The 25,370-nt window shown below is 44.4% G+C and overlaps 1 protein-coding gene across 3 annotated transcripts in view; it reads right to left on the reverse strand.

The window, feature by feature from the left end:
- The window catches only part of CCDC149 (coiled-coil domain containing 149), a 102,722-nt gene that overhangs the window by 46,052 nt on the left and 31,300 nt on the right, over positions 1-25,370 (reverse strand). For all 3 annotated transcript variants that reach the window (XM_064584339.1, XM_045881386.3, XM_064584340.1), the window contains exons 2-4: positions 22,902-23,063; positions 20,901-20,939; positions 4,613-4,720 (exon numbers count right to left, since the gene is read on the reverse strand). In XM_064584339.1, the coding sequence (XP_064440409.1) occupies positions 4,613-4,720; positions 20,901-20,939; positions 22,902-23,063 (309 nt within the window). The remainder of the gene's footprint in view (positions 1-4,612; positions 4,721-20,900; positions 20,940-22,901; positions 23,064-25,370) is intronic.

Below are 25,370 nucleotides of genomic sequence, written 5' to 3' on the forward strand. Positions count from 1 at the left end.
AATATAAGCTCAATGAGAATGGGTACCTTGTCTTTCTTATTCCTTGGTGTATCCACAGCTCCTAGAACATTAAGCAGTATGTGGCAAGACCCCAACTATGTGTGGATGAATAAATGATAAAACCTGAAAACAATTCTATGTGAGGTATGATTGCTTCCATTTTCAAGATAAGGAAGCTGAGGTCCGGAGAGAAAACTGACTTGCTCAAGGCCATAAAACAACCATGGGCAGAGCTAGACTATAAATCTGGGTGTAACAATTTCTAAAGTTGGACCTCGTGGACTATATTTCTCTATACCACTTGACATTGGCAAGGCTGAAAGCTGGCCTTTCCTGGAGTGCCAATCTTTCCAACTCCCAGCTCACTGCCTTCACGTCAGTGGCCTCATGATTTGTTATGGAAATCAGCAAAGTGCTATCAGCCAGCCTTCCTCTTTTGGAGAGCTGGTCTACCAGCTCATCTCTGGCTATCTGATCCAAATGTGTTCTGCTAGTTTTGTTGATTGACTCTTACTAATCCTTAAATTCTCAGAGAACCCCTTCTTTCTCCTGGTCCTCTTTCCCTAAATCCACCGTTTTAATGCCCAGAAGAGGAGCAGGCCGTCCTCTAGGGCGGGAAGGAAAGCTGCAATTCTCCTGGTGGGCTCTTTTTTAGACTTAAGGCCCCAACATTATCTGGGTCTTTCCACCTAATTGGTCCTTACTCCTCACAGACTGACACCCTGAAAGCCCAGGGCAATCTACCACCCATGAAAAGCTCTTCCCAGGGTGATTTGTGGAGATGTGAGTCCTCCCTTCCCCGCGTGCCTCCTCTTTCCTCATTAACCTTTCAGAACTATAATTATCAAGGAAACGGAGGGTGCCTGGTACGTTTCCCTTCTCATGCCTCTCTTCTAGCTTGGACTGGGGGTTTGTGTCCACCCAAGAGCTCCGAGAAATTCTTGGGCACAATTCAAAGAGATGGCAGGTGGTGTCTGATCATGGGACCCCCACCTTATCACAGAACCCCCCCACCCTCCCAACCCCATGGGAGGGCTAAGCTGCTTGTAAGCCAGGGTGGCAACAAATCTTTCAAGAGGCTGTTTGAAAATGCTTTATGGCACGTAGGGTTATAAGGCTCTAGCTGAACAAATGGAAAAATTAGTCTACCTTAAAATATCCAAGGCAAGTAATTTCCTATCACCTTGTTTCTTAAATGTACTTAACATCTAGAATCTGGGCTTCCCAAAATATGGATAAGGGTCATGAGTTAAAATGGCAACTTGGAGATAAAAATCTCCTGCTTTAACAGGCACTCATAAAATGATGCCATTGGCCCTCCTGTTTGGAATGGGGTGGGTTGGGCGGGGGTAGTCAGGAGTCCAACAACAGCAGTTTCTAAGTGTTCTTGAATTTCACAGGCTTGAGGCAGCCTATGAGCAGGGCTCTTACCCTGAGTCCACCAAGGCTCAGCCTCAGACACTCTGCTCTCTCCACAAGGGCTTCCCAAGGTCTCATACTGGGGGGTTTGCTTTGGTTTTGCTTTTTCTTACATGAAAGTTTGCTTTTCTAGCTCCTTTCTCCAAATTTCAAAACTACTTCTCGGCCTGTGAATGGAGTTACTGGTGACAACCACAGCTTCTTTTCTCAGTCTGCTTATTTTCTGTATTCTTTGTCCTTTTTGTTCTCCTCTTCCTCTTTCTTTTTTTTTTTTTTTAAGATTTTATTTTTATTTATTTGAGAGAGAGAATGAGAGACAGAGAGCATGAGAGGGAGGAGGGTCAGAGGGAGAAGCAGACTCCCTGCCGAGCAGGGAGCCCGATGCGGGACTCGATCCCAGGACTCCAGGATCATGACCTGAGCCGAAGGCAGTCACCCAACCAACTGAGCCACCCAGGCGCCCCTCCTCTTCCTCTTTCTTGAACCTTTTTGCTCTTCTTTTCCTTCTCTTCGTTCATTCGGTTTATTCATTCACTCATTCATTTATTCCATTCCATTCCTTCAATAAAGATTTATTAAGTAATGTTTATGTACCAGGAACTAAGAGTGCTAATTCCTAGCAATAAAGCAGTACACCAGTCAGGAATTTCACCTACAAAGAGCTTACTCTTTGGGGGCAAGGGTGCCATAAAGTGTAGGCAAAGGGGAAAGAGCAGAGCACTGTGGGCATGCACAGGACCTGCCCTAAGAGTTGAAGAAGGCTACATTTGACCTAAGATCAGATGAGCAAGAGTTGGAGAGAGAAGTAAAGGGGAAGAGTATCCCAGACAGAGCCAACAGCAGGTGCAAAGGCCCTGAGGCACAAGGCAATATAGCTCAGCAAAAGGGCTGAAATTAGTGCTGTGACACTGAAGCATGAGGTGACTAGTGGCAAGAGACATGGCTGGAGAAATCAGTAAGAGGACAGATACTGGGGGGCCTAGCCCACCATGGCAAGGAGGTTGGACTGGATTTGGAAGGTGATAAAAAGGTTGGAGCAGCGAGTGACATAATGAATAAAAAAAAAAAAAAAAATGAAGGGTTAACCCATTCTTCACCACACACCAAGGAACAGTGGCCTCTGAGTTTCCCAAGATGCCTGGTGTCATTATCGAATGAGTAATCTGGCCCTAATGTTGACGACCGGGGGTGGGGGTGGGGGGAGGGTGGCTATGACTCACAGGGATCTGAAAATAAATCAGCCCTATAACTATAGATGCAAATGAGAATAAACGGATTCTCTGGGGCTCACTGCAGTTGGTCTTTTTTGAGGAGGCAAGGCTGGATACTGAGATACGGGGTCTGCTGAACAGTATAACATCTTCCCCGTACCTTTTGGCAGACGAATTGCTTCACAGACCGTGAATATGAGTCACTAAATTCTAAACCTTGGGCAAGAAAACAAAGTTTGATAAATGTGTCCAGCTATTGGAATAAAGACCCAGAGCACAAACAAATCAAGAATTCAGACTGTGCCAACACACAAGGAGCCCCAGACCTGTGCTTAGTGTGACACGTGCATATACACACTCACACATGCACACACATTCACATACACACACGCCCTCCCTTTCCTTGAAGTATCAGTTGCGAACGTCGATTCCTAATATACCCCATGTCCAAAAGGTGACAAAATTAAAAGTGACCAAAAGATGAGGTAGAAGTTCATTCTGGAAAGTTGGGGAAGGGGTAGCTCATTTAAGAGGGGAAAAAAAAAGAAATAAGAAAAAAAAAATCAGTCAATCAAGAACCATGAATCCAAAACCCACATCTTCTTCAAAATGTTCTAGTATTCTGTGGATTTATTATATCTCCAAAATTCCTGTAGTATTTTTTATGGGTTTAAAGGAAACTACTACACACATCTCATTTTATTCTCTAAAAAACCTTGAGGAAGTGACTAAGAAGGTCTGGCCTTTAATTATGGACCAAACACCTAGGATACAGAACTTAAAATCCTTGTAATGGTGCATAAAACCACACCAGAGGCCTGATTAGCTTGTCCAGTGTTAATTAGAACCCTTCTTAGGCATTCTCTCCCACCGCCTACTTCATGACCCGGAATAGTCAAGCCTAATTTTTCAAATATATGTTAAATCCAAGAGGCTTTAAAAAAATGTAAAGGCAGATTAAGTGCAGAAGAGGCTATGCAGGAAGACCTTGCAGTTGGTCCTCAGACTGAGCCTCTCCAACCAGCAGTAGCAGAAAATCCTCTCTGATCTTTTGTTATGCAAGACGTCTCTGGATAACCCAGACTCTTGCATGCATTTTTTAAAGAGCCAGCATCTTTCAAAATGGCGCCTTCCAATAACCAACAACTCCCAGAAACAGTGAACGTCACCATCATTTGTCAAGAAAATTTGGTAACATTTAAAAGACGTTTCCCAAGAAAGGACCTCCTCCCTGCCATGGAGTTTTCTTGAGTCAACCCCAATGCCCATTTCTGTCAGGAAAGCTGCCTCTGGTGAGGAGTTGAAAATGAATCTATTGTGGCAAAACAGAAATTTTTTTGGTGGGGGGGACAGAATTAAACTTTGATAGTTTTTCTTCCTTTTCTCAATTGTACTTTTGTTCATAGCTTCAGCTGGGAGAAAGAGCACACATTTAGTTTAGAGTTTATGAGTTCATATTTTATAATTAACGTTGCCAACAGGGGAGTTTGATTAATACCACACAGTGGATTTTGAGCACTGTTCCATACAAATTGCCAAATTTAGCAATAAAATAAATTGGTTATGTGAACATAATTAGTGGGATGACTACTTAAAATTCAAAACTGAATGTGAATAATTTCAAATCATCTGAGCCACAAATCCATTATTTGTAGAGAAGGAGGAAAGTATAGCATTTTGGGTTTTATTTTGCCCTCAACCGCAAAGTTATTCACCACCAAGCTAAACATAATGAAACTCCCACAATGAGTTGTGGCAACATTTTAGAACAACCCAGAAGCACGCACATACGCATGCGCGCACACACAAAGGGAATGTCATAAAGATAAGAAATGTTAAACTGTGAATTTTCATTGCAAATGTAAAAATCTATAACAAATTTTTCAACAAATGCAGCATTACATTTTTCTGATGTGCTATACCTAAACCTCTAAGCGCACAATTACACAGCAGAGCTTTTTCCCTTTAAATATTCACGGTACCTTATTGTCGCCCTGGACTTCTGCAAGCCTTTGCTGAAGTTCTTTAATTTCTTCTCCCAGATGTTTATTTCGGTCCTGAGAATCTCTCAGTAGTTGTGCAAGATTAGCCTGGAAATGTCAACATATTATGGAATACAATCAGAAACACAGGAGCGGATAAGTGTGGGGCTTTGTTAGACTTTCAGAGGCTGGCATCCAGGCCGAGTGGAGCCACGCAAAGCCCATTAGATCAATGCATACACGAGCGTAGCAAGTGTGCAAATCACACCACAACAACTGCATGGAGGGGAATCAGTGCTGGCTGTGAACCTCAGCACGGGAATGTTCTTTGTTTCCAGAAGGGCTCACAGACAAGTAGCGGAGCAATCAGTCGTATTCGACTTTTTAGAAAACTAATGTTAGGGGCTCCACACTAAAAATCTTGCAAGTGGATGTAGAGTTCAGTTCTAAAATTTGAGCCAACAATACAGGAAAAAGCTTCATTTCCTCGTTTAGATAGTTTTCTTCCCCTTCAAACAGAACTGGTTTAGTGAGCTTTGCTTTGCTACCTCAATGCCCAGAATTTCAATCACGAGATGAGGCAGCCAGAGAGGGGATGAGGAATGAGCCACCACTTCAGAAATCAGGGTCCAGAGGTAATCCAACAGTCTCCTGGGCTGGTTTTTTCACCTCCTTATTCCCCTCTTCTGGTCCCCCGGTATCAGGACCATTCACCCGCTGGTCCTGGCTTCACGACGTCATCGCTTCTGTAGGGGGTGCCTCCTGCTTGGACCCAAACCCCTCTGGCCCATGTGGACCACTCTCCATGCACCAGCCTCCCCTTCTCAAGCCAGCTGCACCTCCTGCCATCACTGCCCCCTCTCCCAGAGCATGTGAGCACTTCTTAACCACGCTCCCACCCCTTTCACGGGTGCCCTGAGCCTGGAAATGCAGTCACGTGGCTGCTTGTTGTACAGCCCTGTTTGTATTTTGCTAGCTGCCACTTGCTCTGGGTCTCGCCTTGCTAGTTGCCTTCTTCTCTAACCTCGGCGAGAAGACTGCAAGCTACAGAAAGGCAGAGATTCTGTTCTCTCCTTCCTCGGCATGCGTATCTGTTGCTCCAGGAAGGGCTCGTGTTCCAGCAAATGTTTTAAAGACTCATGATGAATAAATGAATGAAGGAAGGAGGGAGAGAAGCAAGCAAGCCATGAGAATATGGCCTTTGGGGAACCATTCGGAAATAGTTGTACAGGGGATTTTTAAGATTATCTTGAAGATTCCTTTCATGTCATAGCTGAAGAAACCCAAGTCCAGAGGCATTAGGGGACTAGTCTAAGTGCAGTGGCCAAATCTCCAAAGACCTCAATGCTCATACTTTTGGGAGCACTCCTTGGCTGGCTCAGTCAGTACATTCAACTCTTGATCTCAGGGTCATGAGTTCAAGCCACACATGGTGCGTGGAGCCTACTTTAAAAAAAAAATAAAGAATTTTTTAAATGCTAATACTCTTGGGAATACTCAATGATGTCAGGTACTAAAAAAGGAATGAAGGTGAAAGAATAAAAAAGTTAAACCTTGGCTTGGCTCATCCCCGACTCTGCACTCTGTCTCATCTCCCATGTCCCATCTGTTGGGGTATCAGGTTGTCTCTACCCTCAGGTTCTTCCCTACTCCAGTTCAGCTCCCCCCAGGTTTACTTCCTCGCTGTTCCCCAAGCATACCAAGCATCCTCCCATCCCAGTGCTGTTGTTCTATACTCTCTCGTGGGAATGCTCTCCCTCCAGAATACCTCTTGGCTTCCTCCCCCTCTTACCTTCTTCAGGCCTTTGTGCAAAAGCCACAGTCTCAACAGGGCCCACCTGGACCACTCAAGCTAACACTGCAACCTGCTCACCTCCACCCTGATCTTCCAAGCCCCTTCCTAATTTTTTTTCTTTTGTAGCCCATGACACCTAATTTTAAGATACCATGTAATTTATTTCATGGCCTACTGCTTACTACTTATTTCCTGCCTCCCTCTCTCTACAAAAATAGAAGTTCCATGAAGGGCGAAGAACTTTGTTCTCTCTATGGATCTGCCCCAAGCACCTAGTAGATGCTCCATAAATATTTTCTAAATGAGAGACAATATGCTGAGTCTGGAGGTTATGGTCTCAGCCTAGGGAAGAATATGGAATATTAACAATATGTACCAACACTGAAGTCAGTGCTGGGCACAGAGTCTTGTGTGGAAACCTGACTCATCCCCACTGGCTGGATTTAACCAAGCCCCGTATTACTCAACAATGCAATCTAATTTTCAACCTCATATGTGCAAGGTTCATATTTTAGAATAGTTGTATTCTGATTTTCCCAGATTTCTGTTCTTATCAGATAAAATTTGGTGAAGGATGCAGAAAATTAATTCCCACCTTACACTTAAAAAAGGAAATCAGATCAATTAAGCTGGATCCCAGTTCTGCCACTTACAGGGCTGGGTGACCATGGGTGAATTCCTCAACCTCCTGAGTGTCCCCATCCGTAAATGCAGCTAACCACATGTACTTCATGTGGTGATGTGATACCTAAACTGAATAATGAATGAACATAGGACACCTACCACAGTGCTTGGTATGCAGTAGGTGCTGGTTAAAGGGTTGGTTAGCTCCTCTTGACTGTGTCCTTCCAGTGGCCCCAACTCAACCACTCAGTGAACAGTTGGGTAGACATGGCCGAATGCCTCCTTGGACACAATTGGCTCTTTCATGATCCTGCCCCTTCACTGTTCTTTACTCATCCGTTCGCTTATGCAACAAATATTTATTGAGCACCTACCATGTGCCAGGCACTGTTTTAGACTCTGGAGATACAGCAGGGAGCAATACTGTCAAAATGCCTTGCCCTTGTAAACTCACATTTGAATAGATGATATTACATTAGTTACATTATTTTGCCATAAAGTGTAGAATGATCCAGTGGTTGGATGATGAGAAAAATGAAGTGGGCAAAGGGAACAGAGTGTGTCCAAGGAAAGGACCACATTTAAACCAAGATTTAAAAAAGCAGAGAGAGCCGGCATGAGCCTTGTGGATGGGAGGGGGGCAAGTTCCAGATAGGGGAAAAGGCACCCAGCTTCCCTCGCTCCCTCTCCTGTCACATCACACGATTCCCGATTTCTGTTCTGGAGCGCAGTTCAAGGACACAAGACCAGGGACCGCAGTGCAGTGATAATTCAACTCTTGTCTTCGCTTTCCCAGTTCCTCCCCTCCATCTGCAGCTCTCCTTCCTTAGCACATGGTAGCCCAAGTGGGCTGCCTCTGCTTTCTCGCTACGGAACCCCAGAATATTTCCCAGACATTAGCTCAGCAAACATAATCCCTCCCTCACAGACCAGAGGGACTGGCCCCACGGAGGGGCGGGAAAGCAGCAGTTCAGCACCCCTCTGCAGGAGACACAGCCAAATTCTGCTTCACGGCGCCTGCCTCGTCCTAACCAGCGGAAGGGGCGCTCAGGAACAAATGCTTCTAAGAGTGACAGTGAAGGGGATCAAGAGGATGCTTGCCATGACCGGCGCGGAGTAATGTATAGAGTTGTGGAATCACTCCTATACACCTGAAACTAATATAACACTGCATGTAAACTATACTGGAATTAAAATTAAAATTTTAAAAAGAGTACCACCAGTGGAAACTTAATAGAAGACACCCCTCCACGAAATATCTGCAATGTCCTTAATCTTTCCTTTTTTTTTTTTAAGATTTTATTTATTTATTTGAGAGAGAGAGAGAGCGAGCACGAGCAGGGAGAGAGAGAGGGAGAAGCAGGCTCCTGGCTGAGCAGGGAGCCCGACGCGGGGCTCGATCCCAGGACCTTGGGATCATGATTTGAGCCGAAGGCAGACACTTAACAGACTGAGCCACCCAGGAGCCTCAATCTTTCCTCTTTGAATCAACAGTGGCTTGAGCCCCTCAGGTAGTGGGAAGACCTGATGTTCACTCACCAGCCTCAAGTAGTAGCTAAACGAGTACAACTTGATCTGTCAGTGGGGAAGGGCTGGTTTTCTACCTCCAACCCGGCACGGAGTAGAACTTTTGTAAAATACAATAAAAATCAATTTCTAGAAAAATGAATTTGGGTGCCTGGGTGGCTCAGTTGGTTAAGCATCTGCCTTTGGCTCGGGTCATGATCCCGGGGTCCTGGCATCGAGTCCCATGTTGGGCTCCCTGCTCAGCAAGGAGTCTGCTTCTCATTCTCCCTCTCCTCTGTGTCCTCTCTCTCTCTCTCAATAAATAAATAAAATCTTTTAAAAAATGAATTTAAAGTGACATCAGGATAAAAACCCCAAGTGTTTGGTAGAGTCAACAGACATAAAATCATGCTGTCAAATTGCCACAGAAGTTTCTGAACACTTCTTCAATTTCTGTGTTTATCGTGGACCAGAAGCCAGTAGCCCGCCCCCTGGCATGGTCCTTGGGCCTCGCTTTGAAAAGCACCAAGCTCAACGTGCTCCCAGGGACTTGACTATTAGCGCAGGGCAGGTACCCTGTATACACATCAAAGGTTCCAGTGCTACGTGAAGCAGAGGACAGAGCTGCTTCAGGAAACAACGATTTCTGGAGCCAGCGATGTGACTGCCAACCATTATTTACTCGGCAGCCAGCTGAAAAGAATTCTACCAAAATAAAGCCAGGCATTTGTATACTAGCCGCAGAATGGTGGTCAATTAGGAGCACAGAGCCTCCACGCTGGGCTCTAGGAAATCTACCCTGGCTTTGAAACTGACCTCCGCGGTAGGGTCGGGTGGGGGAGGCACCCCGCTTCAAAGCTGGCGACTGTAATTTCACATTTCCCAGGCTGGGTTACTTGTCAACACCCATTTCTTTTCTATTCAGTCTTTTCAGTCCTTCAGCCTCCTCAACTCCAAAACAATAACTTCAGGAACTGGAAAATGACTGCTCTGATAGGGCACCTAATTCCTTGACATATACCTTAAAGAGGAAAAAAAAAAAAAAGAAAGAAAGAAAAAAAGAAAAGTAGTCCATTTCGAAACACTCAAAATAGAGGAGAAAAGTTCACACGATTCTTTTGACCAAAAATAACACCATGACTCACACACGCTCACTCTAACAATCCATCAAGCTAACGCGTGGCACCTGCTTATAATTTATCAGCTACACAGAGCGTTTTGTCTCCGTGTTATTGAGAAGGACTCTGTGACCATCAGTTGGCAAGAGCAGCACTATGTAAAGGAAATGTCAAAGAAAAAGTGGCGGGCCGCCTAACCCTGGGAAGGCTTTCGCAGGGAAGGAAAACCAAATTGAGAGATCTTTCCTCTAAATCTCTGGGGCAGGAGGTAGCATAAACAGCAAACCGTAAAAAGGTTTAGAAAGAAGCCTCTTTTAAATATTCAGATCTAGCCGGGCCGACGTGGAAGGTTGACATTTTAGCTCTGTTAACAGGGGAATGAATACAGTGGCGTTTATCATAGGACCCATATACCGCAGTGACTCTTTCCAGCGGCAGGTTCACTAACATCGTGATGGGGAAGAGAGGTGAGCGAGATTGGATGGGAACATCACTGGGACACCCGGGGCTGAAAGGATTCAGACACACCTTTGCCAAGGAACAACTGAACCCCCAATTACCAGTGATGTCTGCAGAGGTGTGCTGCCAGACCAGCCCTTGGTGTGGCGCCATGCCGGTCCCAATAATTCTCTCTGCACAAAGATGAAGGCCACAAATCCTGACAGTTACCGTGGAGGCAAAGATCTGGAAGGTGAGAGAGAAGTGTGGATCTCACCCCAACCTTTCCTCCTTTCGGGGGCAGACATTCTCACTAAGGCAGGTAGTCACGTGGGCCCGGGGAGCCGTTCTTCCAACTTTCCTCCAGTCCCACTGCATCCTAGAAAAGGGGTTTGGGCTTCAGGGGTTGATCAGGTATGGGCAAGTGACTAGGAAATGTTCAAGGAAATTAATGGAAGCTAAGGGGTGTTTTAGTAAGTCTTGTTTACGCAGACTTATTGGGGTGCCCCGAGTGGCTCTCTGGTGACAGGTTGCTTTCTTCTTCCTGGTATGGAAGAGGGCCGGACACCTTCACAAAGGGAAACTTACGCCCTGTTTTTAGGCACAGATGGGGAGAAGGGAAGGGAACTCTCTGTAATCTCTTGATTCTTAATTGCCTGCCACTCAAAATAGCCTTATGGCAAAGTGGAATATTTTGGAGTGGGCATATCCTGATCCCTTTCATATCCATCTTTAATTTTCCTACTTCAGGGAGAAAAATTGTATATAGTGGATCATTTTCTTCCCATCTGAAGGATTCAGGGCTGTTTCTTGGCTCTAGCTCTTACCTCTACCACTGGGTTTTGATTCCCCTGTAAGTGCCATTAAATACGTCAGAACATTTTACATTCTAGATGCAATACACTTTCTAAACTTATAAGAAGTGATGGCAGGGAGATTAAAAAAAAATAAATGATATATCACATTTGGCAATGACAATAATCATCACTGTTAAGGACTCTTGTTTTCATTTGTTTTTTAAGATTTTTTAAAAATTTTTATTTATTTGAGAGAGAGCAAGAGTGAACGAGATCACAGAGGGAGCGAGAGGGAAGCAGGCTCCCCACTGAGCAGGGAGCCCGACGTGGGGCTCAATCCCAGGACCCTGGGATCATGACCCGAGCTGAAGACAGACGCTTAACCGACTGAGCCACCCAGGTGTCCCAGGACTCTAGTTTTCAATGATCAAGTAATCAACATTGGCTCACAAAGAAGGGGTTTCAGGACACTAGCTATAAGAAACAGCCCTGAATCCTTCAGATGGGGAGAAAACGATCCACTACATACCATTTTTCTCCCTGAAGTAGGAAAAGTAAAGATGGATATGAAGGGGATCAGGATATGCCCACTCCAAAATATTCTACTTTGCCATAAGGATATTTTGAGCAGCAGGCAATTGAGAATCAACAGATACAGAGAGTTCCCTTCCCTCCTCCCCATCTGTGCCTAAAAACAGGGCATAAGTTTCCCTTTGTGAAGGTGTCCCGCCCTCTTCCATACCAGGAAGAAGAAAGCAACCCATCACCAGAGAGCCACTCGGGGCACCCCAAGAAGTTTGCATAAACAAGACTTACTAAAAAACCCCTTAGCTTCCATTAATTTCCTTGAACATTTCCTTGTCACTTTCCCATACATGATCAACCCTTGAAGCCCAAACCCCTTTTCTTTTATTAAAATGGTATATAAGCGCCCGAGCCAACCACTTCTTTGAGTTTCAGTTCTTCTGTGAACTCCCATACACTTAAAATAGCCATAAAATTGTATGCTTTTCCTTCTGTCTTTTGTTAGTTAAATTGGCAGGCCCCCATTGACTGAACCTAAGAGTACAGAGTGAAAAAAAACCAACAACAACAACAACACAAAATAAAAGAAAGCGATGAAAAGTTTAAGATTAACCTTCCATCCTTGCGCTAGCCCAGACACCAGGAAGAGCAGAAAAACGGGCGAGCTACATATTTCCACCTGAGTCCTTAAATAATTCAGACCAGCGACCAGAGGGCGGGGGCAACACTCCAGGGACGATCCCTCATGTCATCCTGAACCTCTGTAATTTATTTGATACATTTGTTGCAGTAACCTAGCCATGGAAAAGTTAGTCTACATCACAATGTAAAAATGATGTATACCAGAAAGTCCTGTAACTTCTCAATTTGCTGACATAAGAGTGCAAATCAAAAGTGGGAGGGGAAAAAAGGTAAGTAAGAGACAGAGAGACAGGTAAAACCTTGACCTACATACTTTCTCAAGAACAGTAAGGAAAAGAGAGGGTGAGGGGGAAAGAGACAGAGATCAGACTTAGAAACTATGCTGCTGGACGAGGTGCTTAAAAGTTTGGTGCTGTGTTTTGGGCACCTGGGTGGCTCAGTTGGTTAAGCGTCTGCCTTTAGTTCAGTCGTGATCCCAGGGTCCTGGGCTGGGATTGAGCAGGGAGTCTGCTTCTCCCTCTTCCTCTGCCCCTCCCCTCTGCTTGTGCACTCTCTCTTTCTCTCTCGCACATACATCCTCTCTATTGCTCTCTCTCTCTCAAATAAATAAATAAAATCTTTAAAAAAAAAATTGATGCTGTGAACTCCCTGAAGCCATACCTTCGATAGGGCAAAGTACTAGATTATATAAGAATATGTTTAAAAAAATGTTTGATGAAACATCAGGTATACTTGAACAGTGTGATTGATAGCAAATTTAATTGCAATTTCGACTCCGCTGCTTTGGTCTATGGCAACTCCTGTGTTAACAGTAATAGACGGAGACTTGCTTTGCTGAGCAAGGGCCCCCTATTCATAGCAACTGCCAAAGGGATGACCTCTGCTACAGTGACAGTTTTCCTATTTACACAGAAACAACCAACCAGAGCTCATTCCATACATATTTTTCGACTATGCAAAGAGCCCTCAGCAGCCTACTCCCACCTCATAACCTCAAAACACACACTTGCAAATGAATGCATTTCCGGGCCCATAGGCACACATAGGTTTGGGAGGTTGCTGTTGACTTGAATACTTGCTTCATCTTGGCCATTATGATTCTACATCTGCCTCCTCCCAAGGTCTCTAGATTCCTCGAGGCTAAACATCCTCATCTATAAATTTGGGGGCGCTCTCACCTTCCTCCCAAACTCCCTGCAAGGATCCACAGAGCTGATAGCAAGATGCTCCAGTACTCAGAATGAAGTTACAGTTACTAAGATTTGGGAGGGCTCCCGCAAGCTGGGCCTGGATTTCTTGCCAACTTCCCTGGTGGAACAGGAAAGCTGTACTGTTCAGAGAGTCATGAAAAGAAACATCTCAAAGCACTTGAGATCTTTGAAGGAGGTTTTAGGTTGTGAGCATCAAACCCAGGACGCACATACAGAGTTGCTCTGATCTGCAGTCACCGGGGGAGGAAAATAAGATTGACCAAGAAGACTTTTCTACTGAAGTAAAAGGCTCTGTCCCATCCTACAGAGGGCCACTCTATGCTCCGATTTCTCCGGGCTTGGCATTCTGGCACATGTCAGCATCTAAATAAGCCGTCACTCTTCAAGGCAAGGAAGTGAAGGCTGCCTCTTAAGCCAGGAGGAATACCTCCTGTGGTATGTCGGCTTGAAATCAAAATGGGAGACGACAAAGATGCATCTGATTGTTGACTCAGGGAGGAGTCTGAATGGGGAGAATATGCTGCTGTGACCCCAAAGAGTCCCATCTACTAAGAACACATTCACCCAAGATAATTTAAATTCCCTTTGTCTCCTTTGGAGGAACAGCTTGTTTAACAAAAGAAAAATATTGAAAGGGTTGCTTGAGATCTTCTGGTGATCTCTCCCTGCGGCGTGAAGAGGTGCTCTGTGTATAGTCTGCCTAGGGTATCAAGAAGACGTTTTCATTTCAATATCCCATGAGAACTTATTAGTGCATCACTGTTGTCACGATTTCTTCACAGCTTCCTTAACGGATGATTTGCCGTTGGAAATTGAGTTGTTTGAAAAGGGATTCTAAGTTCTTTTTTTCTTTTTTTAAGATGTTATTTATTTATTTGACAGAGAGAGACACAGCGAGAGAGGGAACACAAGCAGGGGGAGTGGGAGAGGGAGAAGCAGGCTCCCCGCCAAGCAGGGAGCCTGATGTGGGGCTCGATCCCAGGACCCTGGGATCATGACCTGAGCTGAAGGCAGACACTTAAAGACTGAGCCACCCAGGCACCCCAGGGATTCTAAGTTCTAAAAGAAAGCCTCGACAACTATATTTCTAGAACTACAAACATGAAAGTTCTGGTCTGTCCTCTGAGGAGGGGACAAAAGAGGTAGGAAGATATTTATGACCAGACCCTCGGTTGCCATGGGAAAAACACTGGCTTTACCAGGTAAACAGTCCTAGCTGTTTCTGGCTCTCCACCACGTCTAAGCACTTCAAAGCATTTCGTTTCTGGACTTCCAAAATGGGTTAGGTTAAACGTTGACTATGCTTCCTCCCCACTAAGTCTAAGAGTCGAATATAGAACAAAAAACCTGAACGAGAACACGGAACTACAAGTTAGCAGATCTGGATTTTATTTTATTTTATTTTATTTTAAAGACTTTATTTATTTATTTGACACGGAGAGAGAGACAGCGAGGGAGGGAACACAAGCAGGGGGAGTGGGAGAGGGAGAAGCAGGCCTCCCTCAGAGCAGGGAGCCCAATGTGGGGCTCGATCCTAGAACCCTGGGATCATGACCTGAGCTGAAGGCAGATGCCTAACGACTGAGCCACCCAGGTGCCCCACCAGATCTGGATTTTAGTCCTGCTCTATGAACTGGCTGTGTGACCTTGGACAAGTCACGGGAAAAATAGAAACCAGCCAACATTCACTGAGCACTCAGCAAGTACCAGGCAATGCGCATGATGAGCATTATCATACTAGTTCCTCAGAGGAGCTTTATGAACACGTCTCATTATTACGTTCATTTTGGAGGGGAGGAATGTGAATCTAAGAAAGGGTAGGCAGCTTGCCTGAGATCACCCACCAGCAGGTGGAAGGGTGAAATTCACATGGGTACCATCAGATGCCAGAGGCCAGGCTCTTACCACCTGCTGTGAGCCGAGATGATGCCTTGCAACTTTGTGGAAGACCTAATTTGTCCAGTGTGACTTCTGGAGATAGTTGGGAGGTCACATTGGTCCATACGTGTATGCATATTTGGTCTCTGAAAAGCACAAAGCATGACCAAGGCTGAGGACGTGGTATTGCTTCTACCTACATTTGAGAAGAACCCTCAAATACATCTGTAGTCAGCTCAAGCTGCTATGACAAAATCCCATAGTCTGGGGGGCTTATAAACCCTGGAAGATCATTTTTCAGAGTTCTACGGGCTGACAATCTGAGACCAGGGTGCCAACGCAGTCAGGCTCTGACGAGGGCCCTCTTGGATTGTGACTCCTTGGGGCATCCTCAGGGGGCAGGGAGCAGAGCAGAGAAAGCAAGCTCTCTGTGACTTCTGAAGGGCACTAATCCCACTCATCACAGCTCCACTTTCATGACCTCTTCTCATCCTAAGCACCTTTCAGAGGCACTACCTTCTAAAACCATCACACTGGGGGAGCAGTGTTTCAATATATGAATGTTGGGGGGACACAAACATCCCGCCCGTAACAGTGATCATAGCCATCTCTCCCTCTGAGTTGAGACACGAACAGGGGAAGAGGGCAGTAAGTAGAGACCATAGAAATTCCTCCTTCCCAATCAAGAAACAAGGCTGATGGGCAACGTGATGGCTCCATGTGACATCTTCTGCTTTTCTAATAGGGGGGGTCTTTTGACCTCCATGTCCCATCTGTTAACCTGACAGCTGGTTCTTGTTCCAGTGCCTTCTGCTTAAATAAGGAGCACTTGCTTTGCAGCTGGAGGGGTAAATATTTTACCCACTGTCTTGCCTTTGGGATAAACATGCAACATGGGTGACTCTGGGTCAGAGTGCATCCTTCTCCCCCTTCCTGCTAGATGAAAAAGTGAAGAAAATCATTATGCCTCTCCCTTCCAGGCCTGTCACATGTGTGCTAAAGCTGTCTGCTTCTGGCTAAATGCAAAGTCTCACTGCAACCCGTACCTAAACACTTACTGGTGCGTTTTCTTCCCCACACTGAGCTAGTGAAGAAGGCATCTTAACAACAGCTCCCCCAAAACCAGTCACATGCTTCCATAAATAAACTAACTAAAGGTAAATAAAATTTAAAAAACATATTTTGAGTGGGTAAAATTCTTTATTTTTCCAAATCCTGGAACTATTTTCCCCCACTATTTCTCAAGACATCTCTTCCATTACTAAGCCAGAATTCTCTCCCTTGCATTGGGCTATGCTTTTCCTCTCCATAGCACCAATGACCATTAACATCCGATATATTTTAATTATTTTGTTTATTGTTGGTTCATAGCATCTCTACTAGAATTAAGGTGACTATATTATTCATCATCTAAACCAAGAGGTTTGGGAGAGTGAAAAAGAGCACTAATACAAATTATGCCAGGACTAAACGGAGACGTTCTTGGGGAAACACAGCTGTGGTTGCCCTACCTACAAGGCAAGTTCCAGAAGCTCAGGGACTTGGGTGTGACTTCTCACACCGGTGTCTCTACTGTCTAAGACCGTAAGCACAGACACCCATGAGATGCTCCGTAAATAGGTACTGAGTCATGGTGGCTCCGAGCATGAGCTCTGAGTGGACGGCAGAGGTTCAAACTCTGGCTCCCACCCCAGTGAATTACATCATTTCCCTGCGGTGATTTCCCTGACCACCACAGGCTTCAATTTCCTCATCTGTCAGATGGCAACACCAATGGGAGCACCCACCTCGAACGGCTATGTGAGAACTAAATGAGCTCATCCACAGTGCAGTGCTGAACACAGGGCCCGCACACGGCAAGAGTGGGCACTCCAAAACATTGGCTGCCAGCATCACTATTGGTCATTCCAAGACTGTCTGAAGAAGGTGTGTAGAGCAGATGGTTATGACACTGCCTACCCAGCCTTAACATGACAACAGTAGAAGCCTCCTGTGTCTGTAGGATGCCTGGTTGTGCCTGGCCGACCCTGAGATGGGCCCCTGGCCTGAGCCTGGCCTAGAGGAGCTCTCACTTGGGACTGAGGAGCAACTTTTTTCTAGAAATCAAAGATGTGGAGTCTGTAGTCCTCATGCAGTCAACACACTTCCCATTCTACAGAGAAGGCAAGTCCACAAAAAGAAATGATAGCTGCTGAGGGCAGAGGAGGGACTGGGATACCTGAGGCCCTGGCTGCATCTCTGCCTCCCTGCTCACTGCTCAACCGACCCCTCTGAGGTTCTATGAGCCAGGAACCTCCTCTGTGGCCCCAGCCACTTCAACCTGCCAAATGTAAACAGAAGGGTCCTGACAAGGGCCGTGGTAGGCAGATTCAACACACGAATATACAACTGATTTAAAAAAAAATTTAAGGGGCTGAGGAGGAGAAGGAAAGGATGATAAATATTCACTCGTGCTCACCCTTTGCCAGGCACCATAGGGAGGAATCTGCCAGCACTACTATGTGGTGGGTACCATATTTATTCCCATTTTATGGATGAGACCGCTGAGACACCCAAAGGAACCTTCCCAAGGCCACACAATTAGTTTACTGGGTGTCACTGCTGGCTTCCTAGCAGCCCTTCTATCTTCGGTGATTAATAGAAGCCCATCAACATATGGCACTCTCCTGGGGAATGTCAGTAGACCAGGAATGGGAGCATGTCCTACACTAGCCCAGTTATATTGGAGAAGAGCTCTTCCATTTCATGGCTGGGGTTTTGCCTCTCCTGCTTAGGGGAACCAGCCTTAGAAGGCTAAGTTCTTTCTTCTAAGCAAAGAAGAAAGAGAAAGTTCAAGAGTTCTCTTTCTCTTCAAGAGAGAAAGCTGATGTTAAAATTGGCACTGTGGTAGAGTGGTCAAATAAAATACAGGATGCCCTGTTCAGTTTGAATTATAGATAAACAATGAAAAATGTTTTGGCATAAATCTGTCCCAAATATTGCATGGGTCATACTTTTTTTTTTCTTAAGGAGGCTCCATGCCCAGCGTAGAGCCCAGCATAGGGCTTGAACACAGGACCTGAGATCATGACCTGAGCTGAGATCAAAAGGCAGATGTTTAATCGACTGAGCCACCCAGGTGCCCCAAGGTGCTAAAAAAGTTCTAATTGTCTATCTGAAATCCGAATTTCTCAAGTGTCCTATATTTTTTTTTTTAAGATTTATTTATTTAAGAGAGACAGAGAGCGTGTGCATGCACACAAGCGTGGGGGCTCAGCATGGAGCCCAAACGCCGGGCTCGATCTCATGACCTTGAGATCATGACCTGAGCCGATGCTTGAGTTGGACACTTGACAGACTGCGCCCCTCTAGGCGCCCCCCCAGGTGTCCTGTATTTTTATTTGCCAAATGCGGCACAATGGAGAGAAGTACATACAATGGAGAAGAAGTAGGAAGCACTACCTCTGAACTTCTGGTTATGCAAGGCCATTGATTTCTTTACTGTTTAAACACTTTAGAATTACCCAACCCATCCTATCTCATGCAGCAAGTCAGAGGTTCCAACCTAGGCAGGAAGGATACAGAGCCAAAGTCACACCACCGTACAAATCCCAAAGGGACAGAAACCGAACACCATATTCAAATCTAAAAAGCCAACGCTTAGGACATTGAACTTGTTTTCTCAGAGCTATACAAATGCAGCTTGACAGACTTACTGGAATTCTTCAGATTCTCCTCAGTCAATGTAAATTTTTTATTATAAAGTCACGGAACGTGAATTCACTTAAACTGTAAAACCCCTTCATGAATACTAACAAACTCGAAAACCTCAACAAAGATGACTGTTCATAGCCACCAAAAACACAAAAACATCTAGCAATTCCAGATTAAGGAGCCCAATTTTTAGACATTCATGATAAAATTACATCCTTGTAATTTTGGTCAGAAAAAAATTAGCTCCATAGCAAAATTTGACTTTAGGTCAAACCTCGAGCATTATAAAATAATCAAATAAAATAGGAAGAGAATAGAGGAATGAGCAAAACTAAATAACCAAATGGGTAACCATAGGGCTGAGTTGCACTGCAGTTTAAGGGTAAAAGTCCCATGTGTGTGTCTGTGTCTTGGGCATACTATTTACTCAGCATCAAAAATCTCAAGGAAATGGACCCAACGGGTTTATGTTTGACGTCAGGTATATCGTCGATGAGCAAAAACAGGACATTGAGTTAGCCATTTCAGCTATGAAGAGACAAAGCGAGGGGCGCCTGGGTGGCTCAGTTGGTTAAGCGACTGCCTTCGGCTCAGGTCGTGATCCTGGAGTCCTGGGATCGAGTCCCACATCGGCTCCCCGCTCAGCAGGGAGTCTGCTTCTCCCTCTGACCCTCCTCCCTCTCATGCTCTCTGTCTCTCATTCTCTCTCTCGCAAATAAATAAAATCTTAAAAAAAAAAAAAAAGAGACAAAGCGATTCCTGTATCTTTATTTGCATCTACCAGTTTTGAAGCCTTGCTCTGGGGCAGAGGCTTCTCCATAACGTGGAACACACAGCATTAACATCACCATCATCTGGGCTCCCTTCAAGCAAATAAAAAGCTGTAATTCAGGGCATGTCAGCAGAGAACAGTTACGAAGTTGAGAAAAGGTGTGACAGATATATTTGGAAAACAACAACATAGATATGTATTACACAACTGGATTAAAAGAAATATGATTTATGATATTCCTGAACATAATGTTATGAAAATCTTAACTATCCCCAAATTAATCTAGAAATTGAACAAAGCTTCAATCAAAATACCAATAGGTTGGTTGGTTTGTTTTGGTGGAATAAGAGAAAGGCCTGATAAAATGTTTGCAAGTTTTATCTGGAAAAAGTAACGAATAAGAAACGTGAATAGCGGGATGCCTGGGTGGCTCAGATGGTTAAGCGTCTGCCTTTGGCTCAGCTCATGATCCCAGGGTCCTGGGATCGAGCCCCACATCGGGCTCCTGGCTCAGCAAGGATCCTGCTTCTCTCTCTCCCTCTGCCTCTCTCCCTGCTCATGCTTTCTCTCTCTCTTTCTGTATCTCTGTGTCTCAAATGAATAAATAAAATCTTTAAAAAAAAAAAAAAACCATGAATAGCAAGAGCAAGGGAAGGAGACTACGCAAACATATGTCGCAAGTATTATAAAGCCAAAACCATTAGAATAATGTGGTAGAACCCCGGGACTACACAGGAAGCTCCATGGAACAGAACAGAAAGTTTAGAAACAGATCCACAAATATATAAGGATTTGTTCAATGACAGAAGTAAGTATCTAAAATCTATGGGGAAAAAATGGATTCACCTATAAACAATGTTGGCTACCATTTAGTAGAAAAGAGCATGTGAGTTTTACTGGTGAGATGGTTTTAAAAGTCTGAAGTGGTAGAGGCTAAAAAGGAGGACAGAATCCATCCATGAATAGTACGCTAAAGAGTGATAGCCCTGAGCTCCCAACTCATGGCTCCCCACAGGATTCCCAACAAGAAAGGGAATGCTGTCAGCTGGTGTGCCGTCTTCTCCCTCGTTGGACCTCACTGGGTTTCCTTCCACATCCCCCCCGCACCACCAACCTCTCTTCTCAGAGAGCATTTCTCTACCACCCACTCCCCCACTCTGTAACACAAAAGGACTCTGGGAAGCTAAGAGAAGTTCTCTACACAATTTGGATTCCCTGATTCCCCCAGTCATTGTAAGGCATCAGCTTGAACAACCCAAGAGTCACTAAACTTCAGGAATAAGTCTTACCTGTTTCCTCTTTTCAGGGGGAAGTGACGGATCTCCATCCTAAAAAGAAGCAAATGTTACACTTTACTTAAAAAAAATATATATGTGCTTAAATTTAAGGAACTGAACCAAACTCTGAACTAAATTCAGACCCTCCCACTCCTGCCCCCTGCAATCAATAGTGTGCTGAACCAAATTCAAATATACTTTCTTTTTAAGATTTTTTTTTATTTGAGAGAGAGAGAGGGGGAGAGAGAGAGCATGAGTGGGGTGAGGAGAGGGAGAAGCAGGCTTCCTGCTAAGCCGGGAGCCTGACATGGGGCTCTATCCCAGGACCCTGGGATCATAACCTGAGCTGAAGGCAGACGCTTAATCAACTGAGCCACCCGGGTGCTCCTCAAATATACTTAAAAAAATTAGGTATAAACTGAACCAGTTATTTTGGAAAAACCTCTAAGTAATCAGTTCCACTTAGGACCAAACCTATATACTTTCTAAAACCATATGAATCAAGTAAATGCATGAATAAACTGGATTTATCAAAATTGTTTTTGAGCAGAGCCAAAACTGATATAATATTTCATTTGGTTTGAGTTGAATCCCTCTTTTAAATAGTTAGAACCAAAGGAATAATAGTGGACATGCACATGCTTGAGTTTTCTCTATGGGCCGAACAATTTTGGGGGGGGTGGTAGGGAAGAGGGGATAGGATATGCTCAAAATAAAAGAGAATTAACTGAGAACTTGTACTCCTATCACACTTTCTGTCTTAAAAGGCTTCGGTCCCCCCCACCTTTTGCTGCCACCTGAGAATAAAAAGAGCTCAGGTGAACATATAAATGCTTAGTAAACGAGCACGCTTCTCTCCGATGCTGCCCGAATGTAAGTCAACATTATTTTGACCCGTGGAATCCTCCTATTCTATTTCTGCTCCAGGACAGTTCAATGATCCCAGCACAGACAGCTAAATGTTAGCCATCGGGTTGGCACTCAAAAACAGAGATCGTATCCGTGAGAGAAAAAAGTAGAATGCAAAATAGTGCTCTGCTATTGGTACCCTCCATCTCAGTATGATCTATATCCTTAAAAATCTCGCCACATGAAAACCCAGAGAGAATCTAAATGCCCGGGATAAGGGAAAGGTTAAAGAAATTATGGAAATCTTACTATGCAACTGTTTTTAAAGATGAATTAAATTTGTATGCACGGCCTAGAGAGATGACCCGGACAAAGTACTGAGTGAAAGGTGAGTGCTGGAACAACGTTGACACAGTGCTGACGAACAGCACTCTGCAGCGATGGAAACGCTCTGTATCTCACTGTCCAATACAGTGGCCATCTGGGAAATCTATATCCACATAATCCCATACGGTAGCCACCGGCCACCTGCGGGGATTGGACCCATGAAATGTGCTGAGACTGAAGAACAGAGTTTTCAAGTCTACTGAATTCTAATTAATTTCAAATGAAATTTAAATAATCACATGTAGCTAGTGGCTTCTGGATTAGTGCAGATTTATAATATGAATCCTCTTTAAAAAGCCCCATACAGGGGCGCCTGGCTGGCTCAGTGGGTAGAGCATGCAACTCTTGATCTCCAGGTGGTGAGTTCTAGCCCCACCTACCCTGGGTGTAGAGATTACTTAAAAAAAAAAAAAAAGAAACAAAACAACAACAACAACAAAATGATAAAAAAGCCCCATACAAATAAATCAATAAGGAAGCATGTACAAACACGTGTGTGTGTGCATATTTCATAGGTGCTGGGGCAAGCAGTCTGGAAGCACATACACACCGGCCAGTGACTGGGGCTGGGTTGTGGAGGAAACAGGGGTGACAACTTGCACTTCTTCATTTTTCCACTTTGGAACTGTCTGAATGCAATCTTTTTTTTTTTTTTTTAAGAACTGGCATGTTAAAGTCCTTTCTTTCTTTTTTTTTTCTTTCTAAATTTTAATTCCAGCGTAACCCACTTTCTATCTTAATGAGGGCACAAGAACATTGCCATGACGTAACACGTACTATCAGCTCCCGGTACTTCTTCTTCAGGGACTGGTGGCGCTCTCGAAGCTGATTGGCCATGAGTTTGTACTGGTCCCTTTCTTGCTGGCATGTGTCCAGCTCCTTGGAGAGGATCAGCAAGGCTTCCTTTTTACTCTCCAGCTTTCTTTTACACACTAGGTACTGCAAAACAAACAAATCCAAGCAGCTGGTCAAAAACGTCAATAGACCTCCGCTTAACACACCTTGTGTTTCACGCATCCTGCCCGGTTGGTTTTGTTTTGTGGAGTTTTTTGTTTTTAGAGAACATATACCCAGAGACGGCGGTCAGTAAATGACTTATGCAGTAAGCATACAATATGCAGACTGCTACGGTACCAGACGTACGCCACTCACCACCGAACCAAAACCTTGGGTGTTCATGAACTTTAGCAAACTGGGATAAACGGATAAAATAATTTAACTGACATAAGTAAAAAAGCAAAATTTTTTAAGTGACATGGATAGATAGACAGTTGGACCCAAATTTTGTTTTAAAAGGATTTATATATTCAGGTAAGATTATGTAAAATTTTATTAAAATTCAATGAAATGATATACACAGAAAGATTATTCAATACAAATTTTGTAAAAATATTAGTAACAACTCTTGGTCACGTGTTTTTTACAATTTTATTCTTTGTGCTTTTCCATGTTTTCTAAATTTTCTGGAAGAAACCCATATGGCTATCCTATAATAAAGAAATACAAAAAGTGTTATTCGAAATAACTTAATTGAACTATAAGTCACTGCAGGAGATTTCACTTGCCCATTCAACCCAGCAGACATTTTCTCACCTGAGAATGTTTGTTCACTACCTCCACCAAGATGTGTACAACGTTCATAATTTCAACGCAGCAACCCACTACCCAGGGACCAACTCCGTTTAGCCACACTTTGATTGCCCCCAAACAGTTGGGCGTACTTAGCTGGAACTCTTCCTCAGAGAGACAGGATTTCTTCGTCCCTGCTTCTCCCCATCCCCCACCCCTCACGCTGACCATGAACCACCCTCACCTGATAATCACCCACCACATGGGCCAGGGTGAGCCTGACTGGGACTCTTTACTTTTATTGGATATACTGCACCATCTGGGGTTATTCACGCATGTCAAATGTGGCATTAAATACCTTTTGAATTTGCCCCGTAAAAGACCAAATTCAGAGCATTCATGAAAACAATTTATAGTTTCATTATACACTCTGACATGAGCACTTTGTCATTATGGACGCTCTCACAAAAAGCAGAAAGAGAATCAGCACTCCCAAACGATTGGAGTCAATGCTTTTACTGGACAAAAAGCATTACTCATATATGGTGCTTGCTTGGAACTGACTTTGTTAAGTTCAATTTCAAATAAATGAAAGGGGAAAAAGAGTTTCGTGCATTAGCACAGTTTTTTTTCCTTAAAAAAAAAAAAAGTAATTACTTAGCTTCAAAAACAAAGGGGAAAGAAAAGCCATTCTGAGACAGATTTGAGTTCTAAGAGAGGACACTTCCACCTTGGATGAATCTTATTCCTGGCAGTAATGAGGTTGGAATCCTGCCTTAAAATGTCCTGGATTTTTAAGACTTTGACATGTCTTCATGGAGGGAAAATGGTTCTGTTGCCACTGTGATTTCTCAGGAGTAAAATCCCCACCGAGTAAATATCAGAGGAGAGAGGCTCAAAAACCTAAACTGCAGTGTCCTAAGGGAGGTATTGAGATTACACAGGAAAAAATCCCATTTACACAGAATTTAACAGATCTGCCCTTGCGCCTTCGGTTCTTTGCCCGCGATCAGCAGCCTCGGTTGTCAGTGCTGTTGGTATTGGTGGCATAAAAATGGCCACCTTTGTCCCTTCGATTTATCAGATCCAACTCTGAGGCCCCAAAGATACTGTCTTCCAACTGTGGGGAAGAAACTTCCAATTGCATGGAGACACTGTAAAGTGCCATAGACGAGATTAGCTGTAAGATCCGGTCTCCTGAAGGGAACAGGTAGGGGCCACCTTAACGGCAAAGTGGCAATTCAGGCTCCCTGAACTTGACCTGCTGTCTGTTAGGATCCAAGAGAGAAGCTGTTTCTCTCCCAAGGCCTGGTTCAAATAGGGCCCTGGAAGCTGGGAAGGGCAGTGATAGGACTTCCTTCCCTTGGGTCCAAAGTACCTGGCAGGAAACAGGCACAGAGGCCTCTGTGAAGACAGTGACCCGGGATCTGCTGAGCAGCATCACTGCAGTTGGGTCCCCTTCAGGGCACAGAAAACAGGACAATCGTACCCGCCCCACGGGGTCAGAAAACAAACACCTTCCGTACAGAACCTAAAGCCAACAGCAGCAAAAAGGCCGTCTTGAGGAACCCACAGCTCGACTGCTCTTCCTTCTGCTTACTATGGTCTAGAACAGCAAACGGCAAAAATTGCCCTCCGTGCCATTTATTTTTTTATTTTTTTATTTTTTTAAGATTT

Source organism: Mirounga angustirostris, unplaced genomic scaffold, assembly GCF_029215605.1.
Source record: "Mirounga angustirostris isolate CCGP_5_RB_7025 unplaced genomic scaffold, mMirAng1.0.hap1 SCAF_2, whole genome shotgun sequence".
Lineage (NCBI taxonomy): Eukaryota > Metazoa > Chordata > Mammalia > Carnivora > Phocidae > Mirounga > Mirounga angustirostris.